We start from the raw sequence: 22904 nt of genomic DNA on the forward strand, positions 1-22904 counted from the left end.
CAGGCTGACACGGGAGTTTAAAGCTACTTTTGCGACTCGACAACTTAGATGAGGGGAATTTTGTGGAAAATAAATTTTGTGCTACATTTGAACAGCTTCATCGAGATTTTGTACTGGTTAGCTTTTTTTATAATCTACTTGCTTGCATTCCATATAGTTATCGCGACGTACGTGTAATGACATTAAATCTGGATATGTTGCAGGACCTCTGAAAAAAATGGCATTAGCTAACAAATGGCATTAAGCCTACATTGAAATTGCCCTTGCGCATGTGGCATAGGTATAACTCTGTCACTTGATACTAAAGCATAAGTAACAGAACGAGAGAACAGAGAGGTGTTTTTACTGAAGCACGCCTTTAGCATAAATTAACTGAGAGCTCGGTTAGTGACAAGAAACTCGGCACAACAGCGCAAAAACACAGTTCAAAAGAGCGTTTTACGTGTTTCCATTTCCTAAACCTCATTCATTACACTGGCGCTGTTTCCGAAAGTACGGAAGTTGCAGCTAAAATTCCGACGCTGCATATGATTACCAAATGTGTGTTCGCGGGAAAAGGTGCTCGTTGAGTTTTTTTCTCCGCTCTCGGCATGACAGCCGAATGTGCTAAGTTGCTGTGATATTTTAATGTATGCAGATGACACTGCGATCATAGTTACAGCTGACAACCATGAGTACTCAGAAGCAAAAACAAACGCTGAATTGAAAAAAAATTCTGTTGTGTCCCCGTATTGCTTTTGTGTGTGTGCGCCCCCTCCTAACGACCACTCGCATTCCCCTCCTAACGACCACTCAATCCTCCTCCTAACGACCACGACAGTTGCCCCTCGTCGCACGCTGTCACCAGATGCCCCCCCACGGTGCGCCCCCGCACCCCCTCCTCCTGTTCTGGGAAGCCACTCCCTCCCGTGGACGCTTCTCAGCTCCCTCCTTTCTTCGGGCGGCCAGTTCGGCTCCTGCCTCGGTCGACGCTGGTCGCACCCTCATCGGCTTTAAATAAACGAAGTCTAAAAGTACCGTGTGCGTCTTTCGCTGCATTCAACACAGCGACCGGACACGACAGTGGCGACGAGAAAGTGGATTCGACCCGCGCTACGCAACGCTATTGACAAGCCATGGCTACGCGAGGGTTTCCCAATCAGATACCAGAATTCAACGGCTCATCGTGGTCATCGTGGGTTGGACGCCTTCAGTTCTACTTTGAAGCTAACAACATCACAGACCCAGCCTTGAAGAGGGCCAACCTGCTGACGCTGTGCGGGGAGCAGACCTACGATACTGTCTGCGCCCTTATTCAGCCAAGCACACCAGCGGCAGTGTCTTACGACGACATCGTAAAAGCGCTGCAAAAGCACTACGACCCAAGGCCATCCGAGGTCTACAGCCGGGCTCGCTTCCAACGACGAGATCAACTGGGAGGAGAAACTGTGAGCGCCTACGTAGCCGCGCTCAAGAAGCTCGCTGCCGACTGCAATTTTGGAACGCTGTCGACAACAGCTACCGGGCAGGAGGGAGACGCAGCTTCTTCTGCTAACACCACCATGCTTCCCTTGGACGTGATGTTACGCGACAGATTTGTGTGCGGACTGAGTGACGAGTCACTGCAGCAGCGCCTGTTCGCTGAGAAGGACCTCACATTCAGCAAAGCTTACGACATCGCCGTTCGAGCGGAGAGCGCCGGTCACCAGCAGAGAGGGATTCGCCGGAACACCGAGCCGGTACACCAGACAAGCAACCAGGTGCGCAAGCCTTCTGTTGTTGTAAAATCGGTCAAAAAGGCACAACGCTGCTGGCGGTGTGACGACCAACACAACCCCCAGGGATGTCGATTCCAGTCAGCCACGTGTAATTTTTGCCACAAGCGAGGGCATATCGAAAGAGCATGCATTACGAAACGGAGACTTGCCAAGATAAAGTCACCTTCCCAGCCTAATCACAGCGTCAACGCCTCAGAGAATACGCCGCTATCTGATCTCCATGGAACAACATCAGCAACACCATCTGTGTTGTACGACCTGAACACCATGAATCTCGGCACGCGACCGAAGATTTTTACAGAAGTAAGCGTACATCACCAGCTGATTAAGTTCGAGGTGGACTCCGGCGCAGCCTGTACTCTGATCAGTGAGGACACGTTCCGAACTTCATGGCCATCTGACGCACCCGCCCTGCAACGAGACGACACGCACCTGCGAACGTGGTCAGGACAGAATCTGCCACTATTGGGCTCTGCCAACGTGCAGGTTAACTACAACGGCCAGACCCATACGCTACCTCTGCTTGTTGTGAAGGGCACAGAATCAAGCCTTCTAGGGAGAAACTGGTTTTCTCCACTAGGCGTGATGATATGCGGCATACACCAGACGCCGAGCCAGAACATGGTTGAGCAACTGCCAGAGAAATACGAAAGAGTATTCTCGGAAGAGATTCCAGGAAACGAAGGGCCCCCGGTCACACTGGAGTTGTTGGACAACGCGCAACCCAAATTTCTGAAGGCCAGGCCGGTGCCGTTTGCTCTCCGAGATTCAGTTGAAAAAGAGTTGGACAAACTGGAGCAGCAAGGTGTCATCGAGCCGACGCAGCATTCCATCAAACTCTCAGCGTACGACTACGCTCTGGTCTACCGCAATGGGAGTAAACATCAAAACGCCGATGCGCTAAGCCGTCTGCCACTAGACGCAACTGTTGACGAACCATTTCCACCAGGAGACGTTCTGATGTTCGAAGCACTGCCAGAACCTCCGCTTACAGCAGGCACAGTTGCAGCATCTACGCAGAAGTGCGCAGCTCTCCGGCTAGTTTACACAGCTGTTCAACAAGGCAACGTGCATAAACTCAAAGGGGACAACTTCGACGCTTACCGCAGGCGAGCTACAGAGTTGAGCACCCATCGCGGCTGCATCATATTTGGGTCCCGAGTTGTGATGCCGAGAGAACTACGCGCACAAGCTATGTCTCTCATCCACGCCGGACATCGGGGCATCGTTGCAATGAAAAAGTGTGCCAGAAGCTACATGTGGTGGCCTGGCATTGACAACGACATCGAAACAGTGGTGCGAGAATGCAAGCCTTGCCAGAGCAGCCGGAGCGCCCCGCCGAAAGCTCCTGTCCCAGAATGGGAAAAGCCAGACACACCATGGCACACACTGCACATTGATTTTGCAGGACCAATTGAGGGCTGCACTTTCCTTGTGGTCGTAGATGCCTACACAAAGTGGCTTGAGATAAGGCAAATGGGACAGACGACTTCGGCAGCAGTCATTGACAACCTCCGATCACTATTTGCAACGTTCGGCCTGCCGCGCAAGGTAGTGTCGGACAACGGAACACCGTTTGTGTCTGCGGAGATCCTCAAGTTTTATCGCGACAACGGGATCTCATCAGTTACATCCGCCCCCTACCACCCAGCGACAAACGGACAAGCCGAGCGCTACGTAGCCGAGCTAAAACGCGCCCTTGAAAGAGATCAGACAGGCTCGCTGCAGCGCCGCCTTGCGCGCTTTCTCTTCAAGCAGCACACGACGGTTCAGAGCACAACAGGCGAGACCCCCTCGAAAATGATGTTCGAGCGTGAAATGCGAACCCAGCTCACAGCCATCCTCCCCGAGCCAAAGGCAGAGACGTTCCGGGAAGAAAAAGCAATTCCGCGCTGCGGCACGCTTAATGAGGGGCAGCGCGTCCTCGCCCGACAGTTTCTGAAAAAGCCACGCTGGGAGGAAGCTACAATTGTCAGACGCATAGGCCTGCGCTCTTGGCTCGTCAACATACATGGCACAGTAGCACGCCGACATCTCAACCAGCTGCGTAGATTTACGACGCCGTCTGAGAGCTGTCCGCCAGCGGAGAGAACACGTGCACCATTTTCCCACATAGCCTGGCACCTCTTCCCGGAAGAAGAGACTTCGCCCAGGACAGACCTAGGAGACACAGCGAACAACAGCCAGCCTACAAGTGTTTCTCCCCCGAGCGCACAAAGCCAGCGCGCCTCCACGCGTGAGCGCCGACCCCCTGCACGATACCAGGCAACTTTCTAAGGGGGAAGGAAGTGTTGTGTCCCCGTATTGCTTTTGTGTGTGTGCGCCCCCTCCTAACGACCACTCGCATTCCCCTCCTAACGACCACTCAATCCTCCTCCTAACGACCACGACAGTTGCCCCTCGTCGCACGCTGTCACCAGATGCCCCCCCACGGTGCGCCCCCGCACCCTCCTCCTGTTCTGGGAAGCCACTCCCTCCCGTGGACGCTTCTCAGCTCCCTCCTTTCTTCGGGCGGCCAGTTCGGCTCCTGCCTCGGTCGACGCTGGTCGCACCCTCATCGGCTTTAAATAAACGAAGTCTAAAAGTACCGTGTGCGTCTTTCGCTGCATTCAACACAGCGACCGGACACGACAAATTCAATCTGGTTTCTTACTAAGAAGCTAACGATTAATTGAATCAAAATCAAATATATAGTGTTAGCTCCCGAGCAAAAGTCATTGACAGCAACCAAATTAACATTTTCATAACCGACCACTCACTTGAATGAACACACTCATTTAAGTATCTTGGTGTCATTCTAGACGAGTATCTTCACTGGAGAAATCAGATTACCGCCGTCTGTTCAAAGTTGTATTATGGCTCTGATGCGTTATTACAGGTCCGCGATTGTTTTAACACACATGCACTGCGTACCCTTTATTTCCCCTTTATTAAGAGGCATTTAAAATATTGTGTGGAGTCATGGTGTTTGATGTCAACACTTACGTTGATCCTATTCGGCGATTACAAAAACGTGCTATCCGAATTATAAACGTGCTATCCGAATTATAACAAAAACTAAGCATACCGAACCAAGTAAACCACTTTTTCAGTTATTAAAAAAAAATCCCTGCCTCTCCCGTAACCGAGAGTAGAGTAAGCATGAAATGTTTACGGGCTAGTTGTAGATGGTACTAATGAAAATCTTGAAATGGGTCTAGTGTTCAACACACCACACCACACATACTGTGCACTGGTCCATGTGGACGCAATCGTTTCCTGTGAGTGTCAGGGGAATCTCTTCCGCTCTGCCTCGTCAGCTGTATCCGGTTTCTGTTTGCCTTTCATCTTTGTAATCGTTGTTTTCATTCCTCGGTTATTTGTACCACTTTGCCTATGTGACACTGGTGACGTCACCACTGGATTACGTCGCACATAATTGATGACGAAGTAATGACAAAGTAGCAATTAGTGACTAATTACCGATTAATGGCTAAATACTAATTACCTGCTAATTAATGACGCTTAAGCTTCGCCTTTAGGAGAGGAACGCGACTGTGTGTTGTAGCGCTACCAGGCAGTCCACGGAACGCCACCACCCGTTCGGCGCGATGCCTTGCCCTTTGAACGCGACGCTTTTTGATAAACGAAATTACACAGTAATTCTCTGTCATCTCGGTGGACACCCGAACCGCACCGTACAGGAAGGGAGGAACGCCAACACCCGTTCGGCGCGATGCCTTGCCCTTTGAACGCGACGCTTTTTGATAAACGAAATTACGCAGTAATTCTCTGTCATCTCGGTGGACACCCGAACCGCACCGTACAGGAAGGGAGAAACGCCACCACCCGTTCGGCGCGATGCCTTGCCCTTTGAACGCGACGCTTTTTGATAAACGAAATTACGCAGTAATTCTCTGTCATCTCGGTGGACACCCGAACTGCACCGTACAGGAAGGGAGGAACGCCACCACCCGTTCGGCGCGATGGCTTGCCCTTTGAACGCGACGCTTTTTGATAAACGAAATTACGCAGTAATTCTCTGTCATCTCGGTGGACACCCGAACCGCACCGTACAGGAAGGGAGGAACGCCAACACCCGTTCGGCGCGATGCCTTGCCCTTTGAACGCAACGCTTTTTTGAGGGAAGGAAATAAGCAGTAATTCTCTGTCATCTCGCTGGACACCCGAACCGCACCGTACAGGAAGGGAGGAACGCCACCACCCGTTCGGCGCGAAGCTACCGGCGCTTGTATGCCGGTCCTGTAGGAGGGCTTAGAGAGTCTCACTAAATCTCGTTAAATCTCGTACGGTGCCCGGATGCTCTCGTTTCAGCTCCCGGATGTGTGGAATTCAGTGCCCGGATGAGTGGAATTCAATGCCCGGATGTTGGCTCTCGGTCTCGGCGTGACGTCACCACGCTGCCGACAACGGGAGCTAAAAGCATTTCATGCTTAATATCCTTCCTTTTAACCTTTTGCAGACTTTAAAGATAGCGCTGTGTGTAAACAACATAGTAAAGCATAATCATCCTTTTAAAGCCTTCCTGTTTCGCTCGTCTTCTCGATTCACAAGAAAGCTCACACATAGTCACTTTAATCTGCCACCGCCTAATAACATCTACAGTGAAAGATTGGTGCAGTTTTCAGGAACCAAGATTTAGAATGCTTTACCCTCAGAAATAAAACAGTCCTATGTGTGCCTTATTTGACCTATGTGACAGTCGTTTTCGGTTTGTGTTTGTTGTACCGTGTTGTTCATGACAAATTCTGAGTCATTCTGCTGTAAAACGGAGATTATTTTATTTTCTCCTCATTACATAATCTATTTTGGTCTCGCGCCTTGATTTGTGCTTTTCATTTTACACAAATGCAGTGTCATTGCCATCATGTATTTTGTTTCTGAACCCCACAGTAACCCCCGGCTATGGGTTCAGTCAGTGTTTTGATAATTTGTAACGCAAGAGTAGGAATAAAATGTAATGAATTAATTAATTAATAAAAGAGTGTTAGCCACAGCTGCTACTGAAGGCACGCATGAAATTAGGTGGCTTGACGCTGTCGGAGGACGAGAGAAGCAGGGGTTTCAGCTAATCCGGTAAAGGGAACCATTGTCCACGTCCTACGGGGACGCAGGCGCGTCGCTCCCTACATTTTTGTTCCAAGTCTGAGGATCGGCTCCTAGAGGCGATGTGTTTCTTTGGCTCTGCTATTTGGCGCCTGAAGGCGCGGTCAACGAGTCATGTACTTCGCTAGCTGCAGACATGAAAAATGACTATTCGTCACGACGAGTGAATCTCAACGGACATGCACAGGAAGTGGACACACAGATGTGCTTTGTACGAGGGGCTGTGTCCATCCGTCTACTGTCCATGGGAGACAGTCCCCGAGTATTCGGGAGTAACGCCACCTTACTTTATCAACCTTGTAGATAGCCATTAGTTGGAACTGTGTTTACTAGGTTAGGTCTGTGAGTCAGTGAACATGCTGCGCCCGTGGGAAACTCAGGGTATTCGGCAAGCTCGCAGGAGGAAAGCAAATCCGCTAAGATTCAGAAAGTGGAGAGTGTACATACTTGTATGGTATTGCTTGAGAAGACTTCTCTTGTTTTACCAATCTTTGATTGACTCTTTTTTCCATTCCACAATATGAAATGAAATCTTTATTTGCCATCAAATACAGATGGGGGGATTGTAGAAAAAAAGCTGTCCTTGGACAGCTTGACGGGTCCACAATCCCTTATTTTGGCAGAGTGGCGGCATCACGTGACATATTCTTGATATGCAAACATATACATACATTTTTAATATGATACAGACTTAGTACTCGTAAACGAAAACAACAGAAAACAACAAAAAGAATAGAAAACAACAGCGGAACTCACTTCTACAAATCCAAACGAAAACAACAGCAAGGCTAGACAACATTACACAGAAACCAAATACATCTGCCGGAGGTACTTGTAAGTTGCCGTGAAAAGGTCAAAATGGACAGAATTATAATAATTCAAGAGCGTTGGTATTGTGTACTTAAGGCACTGTTTCCCGTAACTTGAACGTGACATTGGTACTGACCAATCCTCGAAGTGTCTTGTAATGTAACTTGGAGTTCTGTCCTGTAATTGGGATAGGTTACGTATATTGTTGATATTCCTGTGGATTTCTTGTTTATACACATGGCTTAAGCGATATCTATATAGATTGTGAGCTATGTGATTGGGTGGCTGCTTTTTAAATTACCTAGGTGGTTACTGTTGCCACCGAGGGTGGGAACAGGGTCTAAGACAATCTGTATGAAGGAGCCGAGGGCTAGTTTCGAGAGGTCACTCTACAATAACTCTTTCTCCTACCTTGTACCATTTTTTTTTCATAATTGTAGACCAACAGTTGCTATTTCCGCAAAGTGTCTCCAGCAATGTGACTGAGCAATTCAGGACCTGCAAGACGGCAAGCATCCTACAAAATTCACGATCAACATCGTGAGGGAAATAAAGTTGCCATGTGTATTCATGCGCTATGCTTTCACGTACTCGTTTCAATCAGATCAGTTGCAGAATATGGAGGGGCGAATGCTTTATTTTATTGTTCTCTAGACGTAAATTCTTAATTTTAGCTTTCGCGTCAGGCATATAATGACGTTTTGAAACAGTTTAGGAAATTTTTCAACGTTCTTTCCTTGCCGTTCCTCTTGGGTGCAGGTTTGGACGGCAATCATTGTGTCTCTCATGGTGCTGTCGGTGGTTATGTCTCTTGCCTCGGACTCGCAACAGACGCTGGTGTCCAGATTCTACAATAGCCTGACAGCGCTCTTGGCCTACATGTTCCTCGAAGGCAAGTTCGCTCGTGCGCTTTAAGTTGTAGTACTGACTGGCCAAAAAGCGCGGTTGCTGCTTCCTTCGTGTTGTCCGCGGCCTTTTTCAGTTAATGCCCAAACCTCTTCATACAAGCACGCTTTTCATACTTGTAAAATTATTTGTCTTCGTTCGAAGGGAACACTAAACAAATATCAGTTGATTTCGGCAATTAGGCAAAATGCGGATATGTCCGTTAGCATGATGACAATTCTCGCTTGGAGCTACGATTACCACCCAACGATTTCCGTTTAGCTACTGCGAAAGCGTAATTTCAGTCATGTTCTCCTCCTTAACGCTGCTGTACATTCCACTCTGCGCGGTGCGCTTAGGAGCATTGTCGCCTGCTCAGCGCCCCAGGTTATCACCTGGTTAACACAGCTTGACAAGCAAGTCCCCTGATGGGCAGGTGATCAGTGGCGCAGTAGTAAAAGGGAGGTGCCATGGCAGGTTTTGAAATCGGTGCTACTTAGGTTGCTCAGGTGGGTTGCTTGGTCTTCCCGAGCAGCCGCTCATGATTAAATAGGTTACCGCCTTACATAGTGTGCAGTTTACCCACCACCCGGTGGCCAGGTTAGCAGCCTACCACAAAACGGGATTCAGCAAGAGAGGCAGAGAAACACACAACGTCTAAATGTAAGGAATGGCCACTATAAGTGCTGATGCACTAAAAACAAAACGACGTGTACAGTACCTTCCCCCCGACCAAAAAACAGCTGGGTATGTGACGGGAGGACCGCTTCAAGCACGAAGTAGAAAACAATACTTTGCTTAAATTCGCCACAACGCAGTAGGCAAGACTAGAATAGCACCTACCTTCCAGTGAGAGAGTAAATCCTCTGCAATGGCCACACGCGCTACTCTCCTGGCGTTGAGGTGTGTATCGAGGACCAGTGCGGCCATTCTTATTTCTGCTTTAACGCGGTGTTCGAATGCACTCAGTGTGGAGAATTCTACACCACATGTGTCTACGGTAGCGACGGAGAAGCACGCTTCTTTGGTCCGCAGATCAAGCAGAGCCAGCGAAACCTGCGTTGCTGCGAATTTAACGCCGTTGATCCAAGGACAGAGCAATGACCCAGCGCAGGCCATCCTTGAGCGGCGTCACATCACTAATGGAGCAGCGTGCTGAAGAATGAAAAACGAAAAAAGCGAGACTACATTTTCGCTGCGCATTTCGCCATAAAAATCAGTGCCAGCGAAATTATTAATAGTTAGTAAGTATCTTAGGCAGCCGCATTAGGCTGCACGGTTTCTTAAAAAAAAACTGGTTGCAGAGATTGACTGAGTGCACGAAAATTTCATACGCAATAGTACACTAGTGGTACATGATAAATGTGTAACCTGATTAAATAAGCTACCTCCTCATACGGTGGGCAGGTTGCTAGGTGCGTGTGTGTGTGTCTTTGTGTGTCTTTGTGTATTCTAGCAAAAAGACAGATCTTGGCATGGTCAGTAGTAGTATAAACGTAGCCCAAGATTTCAAACGATTATTGAAGTTTCGGCCGTGGAACGGCCTTCGTCAGATGGTCTGAATCGAAAGGGAGGGCACAGTATGTGTAGATAAGAGCTAGACAGTGTACAGGGTAATAAATAAAAAAATTCAATTATAGCGTGAGGCACATCACTTCAAGAAAATAAATGAATCACAATAGCATACCCAACAGGTTCTCGGCGAAATTTAGTCTATCTTCTGTCCTAACTACATAACGTTGAGTAGCTAGATAAACAAGCATGCGCATGATTATTCACTTTGCTTACAATCAGTCCTCAGCTGAAAAGTCACATATCTTGAACAGCGAGAACGAAGTTAGAAGAGAACGAGTTATAAGAGATCGAAACATATGGAAGCAATGAACAGCGTAATCAGTAGCAATCATATCTAACTCTCGAAAAGAAGCTGATGGGTAACAAGAGTACACTAACCTCTAAGCGAAAAAAGTGGGCATTAAGAGGGCATAGAACTCAATATTCCTGCGCTTTCATTTAAACCTGAAGACACCGTATTGAACCTATAGAAAAGGTAAGACTCTCTAATTTCTGGTACGGCTTCAGCCGGGCAACATGAGTGTTTACAGTTCGTGCTGAACGATAGCCGCTTGCCGTAAGACGCGCTATGCGGTAATTAAGCTCGCTGATTTACTCAATAATTACATAGGGTCCACCGTAGTGACACAGCAGCTTCTGAGCCAATCCTCGCTTTCTGATAGGCCACCAGAACAAGACCAAATCACCAGGCCTGTAGCTGATGTGACGGCGGTGGCCATCGTAGAGAGCTTTAGATCGATCTTGGGAGGCGAAACACGACGACAGACAAGGCGACGGGCTTATTCGGCGAGACAGAGTGTCTCGGCGATAGAGGCATCTTCATGAAGCTCGGCAGAAAATGGTAGTATGGTGTCCAGGGTGCAGCGTGGGGGGCAAGCACAGATTAAAAAGAAGGGGATTAAACCGGTAGTCTGATGGCGCGCGGTATTGAACGCGTAAGTGATGAACGGCAGGACGCTGTGCCAGTTCTTGAGCTTGAAATTCTTCTTCTTGTGCTTGACGTTCTTTGAAAGCGTGTTGGTGATCGGTCGGTTTGTGCGCTCAGTTAGCCCATTCGTCTGGGGATGGTAAGGCGAGGAATGGCGAAAATGCGAAGGGCAGGAACGGAGAAGATGCTCCATTACGTCAGCGGTGAACTGCCGACCACGGTCACTGATAATAACTTTTGGAGATCCATGGCACAGAATTGTGAATCGTAACAGAAAAGGGGACACATAATACGCTGTAGCCGAAGCCAGGACTGCCGTCTCGAAATACCGAGTAAGGTAATCGGCGCAAACCACTATCCAGTGGTTCCCATGATAAGATTTCGGCAACAGGCTAAGGAGATCTATGCCCACTTGCTCAAACGGTGCTGCAGGCGGTGTCACACGGTGAAGCTGACCAGATGCAACGCTAGTGGATTGCTTGTATCGTTGACAGTGAGTGCAGCTGGCGACGTAGCGCTCAGTCGTGGCCCGAATTTCGGCCAATAGAAGCGTGCCTGGTTACGGTGGAGCGTCTGTGCCGAACAAAGATGTCCAGACGTAGGGCTGCCGTGCATGGCCTGGAAGACAGAGATGCGCAGGCTCTTCGGAACTACCAGGAGGAAGCGGTTGGCCGTAGAAGAATAGTATTTCTTCTACAGAAGTCCATCTCGCACACAAAAGTGGCTTACATTGGAAGGATCTTGAGCATCCGCTAGGAGAGACTGTAGGGTTAAATCTTTGTGCTGTTCCGCTTTGAAAGTTGCGAAATCAGGAAAAACCGCTGACACTGACGCGACGCAGTGATCGAAAGTATTTGATGTTAGACTCCGATTCAGGAAGTGGTAGCCTCGAAAGACAGTCCGCGTCAGCGTGACGGCGACCAGTCTTGTAGACGACTGTGCAGTATTTTTGTGCTCGGAGAGCCCACCCTGCAAGGCACCCGCACGGGTCACGAAGGTTAACGACAAAGCAGAGGACATGTCGGTAGGTGACGATTCTGAACGGGCGTCTTCACAGACATGAACGGAAACGCTGCGTGGCGAAGACGACGGCCGAGCACTCTCGCTTGGTGGCTGTATTATTGCGCTCCGGGCTGCTGAGCGAGCGGCTCGCATACGCAACAAGGTGCTCTTTGTTTTCGCAGCGCTGGACGAGCACAGCGCCGAGGCAAACCCCACTGACGTCGGTATGAATCTCTGTGGGAGAGGAGGGATCAAAGCGGCGAAGTACAGGGTGGGACGTGAGAAAGAATTTTAGTTGGCTAAAGGCGGAATCGCACTCAGGGGTCCACTCGAAAGCCACATCTTTCTGTAGTAGGCCTGTCAGGGGGTATGCGACGTACGCAAAGCGATGAAGAAAGCGGCAAAAGTACTAGTTCAACAGACTCCGGAGCTCCTTGACAGACTTTGGTGGCTGGAACAACTCGAGAGCTGCAGTCTAGGCTGGATCAGGTCGGACGAATCTTCGTCAACGAGGTCTCCAAGCACTCACGTTTGACGCACAACTAAATGACACTTTTTAGAGTTGAGCAGAAGGCCAGCTTTGCGCATACAGTCTAGGACAAGAAATAAACGTTCGTTGTACTCATTGAACGTCTTTCCGAAAATGACAACATCGTCGAGGTAGCATTGGCATATTTCCCATTTCAAACCACGCAGTATAGTGTCCATAAATCTCTCGAAGCTGGCGGGCGCATTGCAAACGTCGAAAGGCATCACAATAAATTCTTAAAGGCCATCAGGTGTAATAAATTCTTTCTTTTCTTCGTCCGTGGGATGCATAGGGATTTGCCAATACCCCGACCAAAGATCAATAGACGAGAAGTAGGAGGCTGAGAAAGGGCAGTCGATGGCACTGTTGATTCGAGGTAGGGGGTGTAAGTCTTTTCTTCTGACGGTTTTCAGACGACGGTAATCCACACAAAAACGCCATGATCCATCCTTCTCCCGAGCAAGAATTGCTGGAGCAGCCCATGGGCTCGACGACTCTTGTATAGCACCTTTGGTTAATATCTCCTTCACTTGTTTCCCAGTGCAGGGTAGCCAACCGGAAACGTTTCTCGTTAAAATTTCCCCCTCTCTGTATTTAGCTATCCTTTACTTGTTCATTGATAAGCTTACGTTCAGACGGAGACACTCGGTAGGGCTTTTGCCGGATCGGATGTGAAGCGCAAGTATAAACCCTGTGAAGGGTCTGAGAGGAGGGGGTCCCGCACGCGACCGAAACTGAGCGCCCGAGGAGCGCCGGAGGTATGACATACGAAAAGCGTCCGCCGGTGTCGGGTCGTAATGAATGCAGCGGCCAATTCGAAAAGCGTGTGCTAACTTTCCTCGCTAGAGAACGTCGGCACTCAGCTTAGACAGCGGCCGGTTTTGTCGACTGCTTCGTCGCGCGGAGTAAGAAAAGTTATAGTCATCGTCATTTACGGCAACGTCGATTTTAAGAGCTCTGATGGGTGCATCTGAAGGCGTTTTTTTTCGGTGCGTGTGTTTTCCACTTCAGGTATGGCTCCCCGATGGGCTCGCTTTTGTTCGTCATCATGAGTTCATTAGCTCACTAGGTTGATAATCTGTTTTTTATAATCGCTGGTCATCAGGAACGACGTCCGAAAAAGAAAAGTTCTGTAAGCTTGTCAAGAACTCAAGCGGTAGAGACTGCGTGGTATCCGGTAGTTGTTCTTACGGTTGTGGCAGCGTTTGTTAGCTTCATTTTCTGAATAGAGCACAGTCGTTTTCATTCCACGTGCTTGTCTTAGAGGTGCGCTTGTGAGAAGGCCAATGCAGTGCCAGTGTTCCAAATCACTTGTATGTGTGAAAGTGCCGCCTAGGAAACAGGTCGAAATGGCAGAGGACGCGGATTGTTTCCTTCAAACTCTACAAGCCAATGCAATTGATGGCCATGACCACTGGTGACCATGGAACGCCAACTCGCCCAATCTACCGTTTGCTACACTGGTGAGCGCCTTTAGACATCGCAGTTTCAGCGATACGCTGCAAAACTGATACCAGAGCCTGCTGTTTCGTAATGCCCGAAGCCACAATCCGAAATATAACTACGAAGCCAGCACAAGGCTGCTGCTCTAGGCTACGGTCATTTTTCGGGCATAGAGAAAAAGGCGACGAAGAAGATTGCGCTCCAGGTCGCTAATACAGCGCAGTCTACCAAGGTGCTGTTCTTTATCGTAAAACAAGCAGTTCCTGTTCCATTGAAAGGCAAACTGGCTGAACGCTTATTGTTGATTGGCCGCATATACATCGTGGACGCCTCGGAAACTAAGGAAATAGTAGAAAGATTTGGAGATGTATTCCTGGGGCTGGGAGAAATCAAAGACGTTGCGTACCTCATGGAGCTGAAACCTGAAGCTCGAGACGTCGTCAAGTAAGCGCGACGAATCGCCATCGCCCTTCAAGAGCACGTTCGAGCTTAACTAGCAGCTAGTTCCTGTGATAACGGAGCCATTCAAACTCCTTGTGATTGACATTGTCGGGCCTTTACCGCTAACTAATCAGGGAAATGAGTCAGCTACTAAGTTCCCTGAGGCAGTGCCGCTTAAAGAGCTAACCTCCACGGCTGTAGTCTATGGTTTACTGTCTGTGTTCGCACGTGTAGGCTTCCCATCAGAGGTGCAGAACGATCAGGGTTCCTTCTTTACCAGCGCATTGACAACCACATTCTTGGAGCGGTGCGGCATCAAGGTAATTCATAGCTTGGTGTACCTCCCTCAATCCAATATTGTCGACCGGAGCCACTCCCCTATAATATGAGTCCTTTGGGTCCTTTGCTCTCAAAATAATATTTGGCCACCTGCATCCCCGCTACACTGTTTGCACTTCGGACAGTGCCGCATGAATCGGCAGGGTTCGCTCCGGTCGAGCTTCATTACGGCAGAAACATCAGGTCACCTATGATCATTCTCCGAGAAATATGGGAAGGACGAGGCGAGGACTGAACCGTGGTTGAGTACGTTGTGACCCTTGAAGAGAGTATGGAAAATGCTCGGAAGCTAGCGGAAAAAGAAATGGAGGCTAGCAGAGCCAGTGCGAAAGCATATTATGGCCGAAATGCAAGATAGCGCACATTCAGTCCGGGCGACAAGGTTATGTTCCTCAGCCCTTCGAAGGCATGCAAGCTAGAAATCCAATGGGAAGGTCCAGCACTTATTTTGGAAAAACTATGCCCTGCTTATAACGCAGTCAGAATGGCAGGCAAACGAAAGATTTACAAGATCTACAACGATTTACAACGCGATTTACAACGCGAGGCAAGATTTACAAGATTTACAACGCGAGGCAATCGTGAATACGACTGTGAACCTGCCAGAGGAGGTTACACAGGACATTCCTGAACTATAGAGCATCACTCGCTCAGTCGAGGAGATTGAGAAGCTGACCGTAAATCTGCGTATACTTGTTACGCATCAGCTTCATGGCACCCGAGATGTCATCAGAGAATTCAAAGATATATTTTCAAAACGACCAGGGTGGACCAACCTTGTGACGCAGGATATTAAGTTAAACGACGATGCATCCCACGTTAGTTCAAAACCGTACCTGATGTCGCCTAAACAGCGGACCATTCTTGAGAGCGAGGTTTGCAAGGTGCTGGAGCTAGAGTTGATAAGAGGCAGAAAGTGTCTATAGCTCGCCCATGATTATTGTTGAGGCCCCGGGAAAAGATCCGTGACCATGCATCGACTACAGAAAGCTTAATGCACTCAGAAAAGACCAAATCTTTCCTATTCCCAACATTGAAGAAGGGTTTGAACAGATTAGGGCCGCAAAATTTATATCAAGTTTGGTCCTCGTACGAGTATATTGGAAAGTTCCATTTTCAGAGAGTGCTCAGAGGTACGCAACCTTCGTCACGCCATTCGGAACGTTCTCTCAGACGGTGCTCCGTTTCGGCCTTAAGAACGCTTTGTTCAGTTTTTCGAGTCTAATGAGCAAGGTGTTGCGGGGTATGGAGGCCTATGCTGTGCCGTATCTAGATTACGTGGCCGTCTTTTCTGATTGGGACGAGGACTTGGTTCACTTGAGAAATGTGCTCTCTAAACTACAAAGCGCCGGTCGCACGGTAAAACCCGAGAAGTGTCAACTTGGTCGACCGCAAGTCAGCTACCTGGGCCATGTTGTCGGAAACGGGATTAGTAAGCCCTCCGAGGAAAAGCTGTTCGCCATTTCAATGGACCGCCCGCCCAAAACAAAGTTGTCAGAGCCTTTCTCGGTTTTGTAGGGTACTAGCCGCATTACATACTGCGGTACTCGCGCATCGCTAGCGCCCTCACGGACGCTTTGCGCAAAACCAAACCAGAGCGCGTCGCCTCGAGCCCCGCGAAATAAAAGCCCTTTCTCACTCTAAAGGAAGCCCTAATGAAGAATCCCGTGTTAAAGTCCCCGGAGTATACAAAGCAGTTCATAACCCAGTGTGACGCGAGCAACAGCGGAATGGGTGCTATGCTTTGCCAGACAGATGATCGAGGGAACGAACACCCAATCCTTTATGTAAGTAGGAAGCTCACAGCCAGGAAGAAGCATACAGCGCTTCTGAAAAGGAATGCGCGTGCTGGTGTGGAAGGTAAAAAAACTTGCCTGCTACCTTTCTGGTACGAAGTTCATCGTACAAACGGACCAGTGTCTTGTAACCTGGCTAGAGCGCATGTCGGACAAAAATGGTCGCCCCCTACTCTGGAGCTTCGCTCTGCAACAACTCAGCTTCGAGGTTCATTACAAAAAGGAAAGGCAAATGCCAACGCAGATTGCTTAAGCCGGTGCTTATAAAAAAAAAAAGAGGAGGAAAAAGAGAAGGGATTTGGACGGTATGTTATTGTTTAGTTGTTTTGTAATCTTCTGTTTCTTTTATTTTTCTACTCGCGAAGAAAATGGTCTGTGATGCGACGGGGCAGTCGCGATTGAACCTGTCGCCGGTCAGCAAACTTGTTGGTAAGATAGAAGCCTGGAATATCTCTGGGGAGAGGGAAGGGCATTTGCTGGCTGTTGCAGTGTCCGCTCCAGACCACCACCCTTCCAGGCCTGAAGAAAGCAGTTCGCGAGCCATTGACGGCAGGCGGACAAAGACTTTCAAGCCCAGACTTCGGCACTGCGAGAAGGGGCTTCGTGCACGATTTTCCAGGCGCGGGCGAGCTGTTCTGAACTTACTTGCAACACGTGCCTCGGTGCATTATCATCATCATCAGCCTGACTACTCCCACTGCAGGGCAAAGGCCTCTCCCATGTCTCTCCAATTAACCCTTTCCTTTGCCAGTTGCGGCCACCGTATCCTCGCAAACTTCTTAATCTCATCCGCCCACCTAACTTTCTCTAGCCCCCTGCTACGTTTGCCTTCTCTTGGAATCCACTCCGTTACCCTTAAGGACCACCAGTTATCTTGCCTTCGCAATACATGCCCTGCCCAAGCCCTTTTTTCCTCCTGATTTCGACTACGATATCGTTAACGCGCGTTTGTTCCCTCTCCCACTCCGCCCGCTTCCGATCTCTTAACGTTACACCTATAATTTTTTTTCCAAAGCTCGCTGCGTTGTCCTTAACTTAAGCTGAACCCTCTTTTTTAGCCTCCACGTTTCTGCCCCATAGGGGAGTACCGGTACGATACAGCTGTTGTAGACTTTTCTCCTGAGGGATATTGGCAAACTGCCATTCATGATCTGAGAGAACCTGCGAAATGCGCCCCACTCCATTCTTATTCTTCTAGTTATTTCCCTCTCATGATCCGGATCAGCGGTCACTACCTGCCCAAGTAGACATATTATCTTACTACTTCAGCACCTCGCTACCAATTGCGAACTGCTGTTCCCTTGCTAGACTGTCGAACATTCCTTTGGTTTTCTGCAGGTTCATTTTCAACCCCACTCTTCTGCTCTGCCTCTTTAACTAATTAATCATGCTTTGCAGTTCATGTCCTGAGTGAATTAGCAAGGCAATGTCATCAACGAGTCGCAAATTACTTGGGTATTGTCCATTAACTCTTATCCGCAACTGTTCCCATTTCAGGCCCCGGAATACCCCCTGTAACTAACCTCTTGTAATTAAGCGATGTAGCCTGACAAAGAGTGGGTACGCCAGTCTGGAAGTAAACCAGCCTTTCTTCCCCATCTGTGGCCTGCGTCTCTCCGAGCCTGCGCGTTATCTTCGTGGAACGTGTTACAAGTTTGAGCCAGTCAGCTACTGGGACACTTCCAAAGATAGCGTCCAAAAACACAGTCCTTTCTGATTGGACGAAAAGGGTGGGAATCTATGCTCACGACTGTATTTAAGAGCTGCCGCCTCCTTTGCTGGCGACGTTCCCCATTTTGATATCGCTTGGCAAGTAGCGTGTATTTCGCTGCTTCACGATATAAATATGTGCTTATACATTCTTGCTGTTTTTCCTTTAAACTCTCCGTCTTCTCGTTATTGCTCCTGCCGGTCGGCGACTGCGGACCCGCCTCATAACAATCACTTCGGACCCGCGGCCCAACAAGCAATGCGGTCCCGCGTCCCAACAACTACTGTGGACCCACATCCCAACACGCTCTATCGCTTCGAAAGGTAGCACCTCAGCCAATTTTGAACGTAGGTTCTGGCGCTGCAATTACAGTTCTTTTTTCTTGTCCCTTCATTTGCGCATTTATTCACCCGGTAGCAGATAGCAATTACCATAAATTACTGGACTGCCCGGAGAACACCGGTAGGGCGGCTGTCCTGGGCTCCTAATACGTGGCATGTCGTTCTTGTATTCTTTCCGTACATGGCTGCATATGATCGGTATTCTCTTTTGCTTCAAAGGTGCAAGACATCCGTGTCAAAGTACGGCTGTGATTTATGAAACTTTGATTTTTAAACTCTGGTTATCATGTTCGACGGACAGAAAGGTGTGGCTGCAATGAATTGTAATGCAACGTTATTAGCCGAGCTTATTCCTCTCACCATCATCAACTCAACAGCTTTCAGATGGCCCGGGGATGGTTTCTGTAATGCAGTTTTACAACGCCCACGAGAAAAAATAAGTAAGGAGTAGAGACGAGCTCCAACCTTCAATATTTCAACACTAAGGTGGAAGTGGAACAGTAACATCTCTAAAAGCACAATGATAAAAAGTATTTCAAAGAACCAGCATTTGCGGAGATAAGATCATTAAAATTAATTGAAGTAGTGCTTAAAATACTCGGTTGATAAGTGCTGAACGCGTTTTTCAAATAAGAAAATACAGATAGTAGTATCGGCCGATACCCATACCTATACCGGCCGATAAAATGCCGATAGTAGTATCGGCACAGTCGCGCGTCTTTCATGGTGCAGGGTATGGAATGCGTAAACACGGACGCTTTCTTTAGGAATAGGCAAATCGTCCAAAATGTCCATGTAGGCAAAGCGAGCCTCGGTGCCCTTTTACCCAAAATTGGTTTCTGTCTATGACAATTTGCGCATCGGGGATGTGTTTGATACCGGAGTTACTCTTTCTTTTTCGCACTTGCTTTGCTGGTTGCTCCTGTGCTGCTTTTTGGGAACGCATTTGCTGTCGGGAGCAACAGTGGGCCTATTTGCTTTTCCAGTCCTGGACTACTTGCTGACAGATCTCGGCTTCCGCTCGGACAAGAAACAGCGACATGGTCACATGACCTACTTGTCATAGGCCATGGCCTTCTTTCCTCCATGCCATAGGCTGATTGTGAACTCGCCGCCAGAGCCGGGCTCCCTCTCGGTCACCGTACAAGAACGCTGTCATCTGCTAGCAGACGACGCAAACCACGGCCACCACGACGCCGAAGTAACGCCGTGCGCTCGATCGTGATACTGAATCGATTTGAAGACCGCACAGCCAGCTTAGCGTAGGTGCATTACAGAACTCAGCTTCGGAGGTATGCTCTCCGATGCTGCTTGCGGCGAAGTTCGCACAAAGTAGCGCAACTCGTTGCGGATAGGCAGATAGACGAAAGCCTTCGCAAAAATGTTGACAACAAGCGCTGTAGCTCCTCCAGTATGCGAGTGGTTCACCTGTGATGCTTTCAGGTAAGCGTACAGACAACATGTCGCAAAATAAGTGAACAAGAACCTCTTGACGACACGAGCAAACAATATGCGTTCTCAGCTTTCAACGCGCGTCCGTGTGCGGTGGATTTCAAGAAAATAAACGAAGATGCAGGAACAAAAAGTCTTACAATTGCTCAGAGAGCAGCTACGGAGCTCATGTGAAGGTTTACCACATGATATCGCCCTCCAGGAACACGAAAAGTACGCTAAATGCACACGTAGTCTAACTCAATATGGCTGGCAGCGCGGCGCGCAGCTGTCGTCTGCTGACTATCCAGCAGCCCCATGTAGCCCACGGATAGCCGTAGGCGAAAAACGAACGCGTTGCTATGGCGATGCAGGCAGGAAGGCGGAGCTTTCGGGCTGCCCGAGAAAAACAAATACCGGACTCGAGTCCGCAAGTAGTCCCGGACAGTCCGGAACTGAAAAACAAATGCCCCCAGTGGTGGATCCTACACGTGATTGCATGGCTGGCTGCCCTGGCGACACCTATCGGTGTTTTCGCTAAGCAGGAGCGCCGAGGATCGCTGTGCACACAATGATATGAGTCAAGATATTAAGACCGCTCTGTAGCCTGTCTTGAAAACAGGCGCGCCCGGTAAGTCGCGGGGCAATTCACATGGAGTAAATTTGTTTGACTTCCTACCGTAGAACTAAGCGCTGGCACGCTGCCATGCTTGTTGTTTCAGTACAGACCCCCAGGAATGAAAGCGAAGTTATTTATCAAGGCGGAAACATGGGTTAGTTGGAAAGCATTTCAAATCATAATTCTAGCGCTTAGGGAACACACGAGACAAAGAACACTCGTGTGTTTACTAAGCGCTAGCAAAATGATATCCAACGAAGGCATTTGTCGCACCCAAAAAGTATGAGGCCGGCACGGTGAAGGAAATGATTGATTTTGCTGGCCAGAGGGCTAGAATGTAAGATGGCGTGCAGCCGAAAGGCTCGTGACGCCGGCACTAGAAGGGAGCTCAATTGGGAGGCACTTCGACGTCATCGCCTTCGACGGCTGGTGTTTCTCCTGCTGCGTAAGGCCGCTGCTGCTGCTACAGTAGCCCCCCCCCCCCTGCCCCTCTAGCGAAGTAGCCCGCTGAAGCTGGAAGCCGGAACGATACTTTCCCCTGCTGAGGACTGGCATGTAAAGATGGCGGAGGAGGGCAGTCTTCTGTGAAGGCTGGCTTCAGGAGGTGGATTTAAACTGTGTCAGTGCGCCCATAAATGTCCACGATGAAGAACTTCGGTGTTCGTTCAAGTACACGAAATGGGTCTTCGTAGGGGCGCTGAAGCGGCTTGCGGACAGACTCGGCGAACAAATACGCGTGTGCAAATCGTTAGTTCGGAGGGAACGTAGGGAAGATGGCCGAGACTGGCGCTCGGACATGACGGCAAAAGTGGCGGGGCTGAGTCACGTAATCGGTAGGGTCGGGACTTGTGGATGAATCGCTGGATTCGAAGCCAAGTTCTACCGGAGTGCAACGAAGATTTTGTTTCAGTGTAGCACGGAGGCTGAGCAAAACAGTTGGTAGTGTCGAGATGGGTTCTGAGGGATGTCTTTAGCGAACGATGGAAACGCTCGATCATGCCGTTGGCGATGGGATGGTAAGCAGTAGTTCTAATTCGGGAAGTTCGAAGTAAAGTCATAAGGTTATTAAAAAGGGAAGATTCAAACTGGGCGCTATTAGGATCGGGGTAGCGTGGTCGGGCCGGAGAAGGGACGAGGAAGGCGAAAGACGGGGTTACGAAGAGAAATCAAGGAAGGAGAACTTTATACAGGAATATTTACATTATTTACAAAAAGGGTAACTGAGAATGACTCTCTGTGTAAGGGAGCTTCTTCGCCAACAGGAGTGCACTGGAGTCTCAAAACAACACCCCTTTAAATAGTCATCGTATTCCCCAGATCCCTGACTAGGGAATATACTTCGAAGAATGACGTCCAATCAGACGGACAGTCGTGATTACTGTTGATACCACCCACGGCAGGGGCGGTGCTGGCTGTCCCGCTTTCTCGCAGCTTGGTCGATGGGTAAGGGTAGAGCAGTCTACCAGCAGGTGAATGACCTTCCTCGTGCACATGTTTCACGCTTCCTCGCCGGAAGTCCAAAACACGAGACGTCGAGGACAGAGCCGTCTTTCAATTCGCACATCACCACTCTGTCCGTCGACTCGAGGGTCGACTTGGCCACCTGACGCCGCCACGTCCCTACCACGTCGCCGCTGTTTCTGCCGCTGCTGCCGTCTTTGCCAGCCCCCGCCGCATATTCGGCCTTCGCCGGTCAGGGTCCGCTGCCTTAATCCACTTAGGCAGGAGGGGAGCGCGAGCTGCCTTAATCCACCCAGGCAGGAGGGGGGGGGGGGTAATCCCAAACACAACAGCGCCAGAGTCAGTGGTGATGGTCGAGGGAGCCCCGTACCAGGAGACTCAGCCGGCGACGAATGTTCTGGCGATGGTGTCACTGGTGGCGTCAGGTAGAGGGAACGCTTCGGGCCAGCGAGTAGACCGATCGATGCAAGTAAGAAGATATGAATGCGCAGCGGAAGGTGGCCAGGGACCCAAGATACCGATGTAGACATTGTCAAAACGGGCTGACGGCGGAGGGAACGAACCGAATGTAGAGGTCGTGTGTTGCTGAGTTTTAGACTGCTGGCAAACCAGGCAGGCATGGGCCCATGCGCACACGTCCTTGATGCCGGGCCAGACGTAACGTTTTGTGAGAAGATGCTGCGTGGCGCGAATTCCGGGATGAGACAGGCCATGGAGGGCGTCGAAGACA

At 49.4% G+C, this 22904-nt stretch overlaps 1 protein-coding gene across 1 annotated transcript in view; it reads left to right on the plus strand.

Annotated features, from left to right (window-relative positions):
• The window catches only part of LOC149325899 (ionotropic receptor coreceptor Ir8a-like), a 57945-nt gene that overhangs the window by 23022 nt on the left and 12019 nt on the right, over positions 1–22904 (plus strand). Inside the window, exon 5 of the mRNA XM_089564407.1 lies at positions 8433–8565. Coding sequence (XP_089420533.1) covers positions 8433–8565 — 133 coding nt within the window. The remainder of the gene's footprint in view (positions 1–8432; positions 8566–22904) is intronic.

This window comes from Amblyomma mixtum, chromosome 10 (assembly GCF_055824585.1).
Source record: "Amblyomma mixtum isolate Tamu chromosome 10, ASM5582458v1, whole genome shotgun sequence".
Lineage (NCBI taxonomy): Eukaryota > Metazoa > Arthropoda > Arachnida > Ixodida > Ixodidae > Amblyomma > Amblyomma mixtum.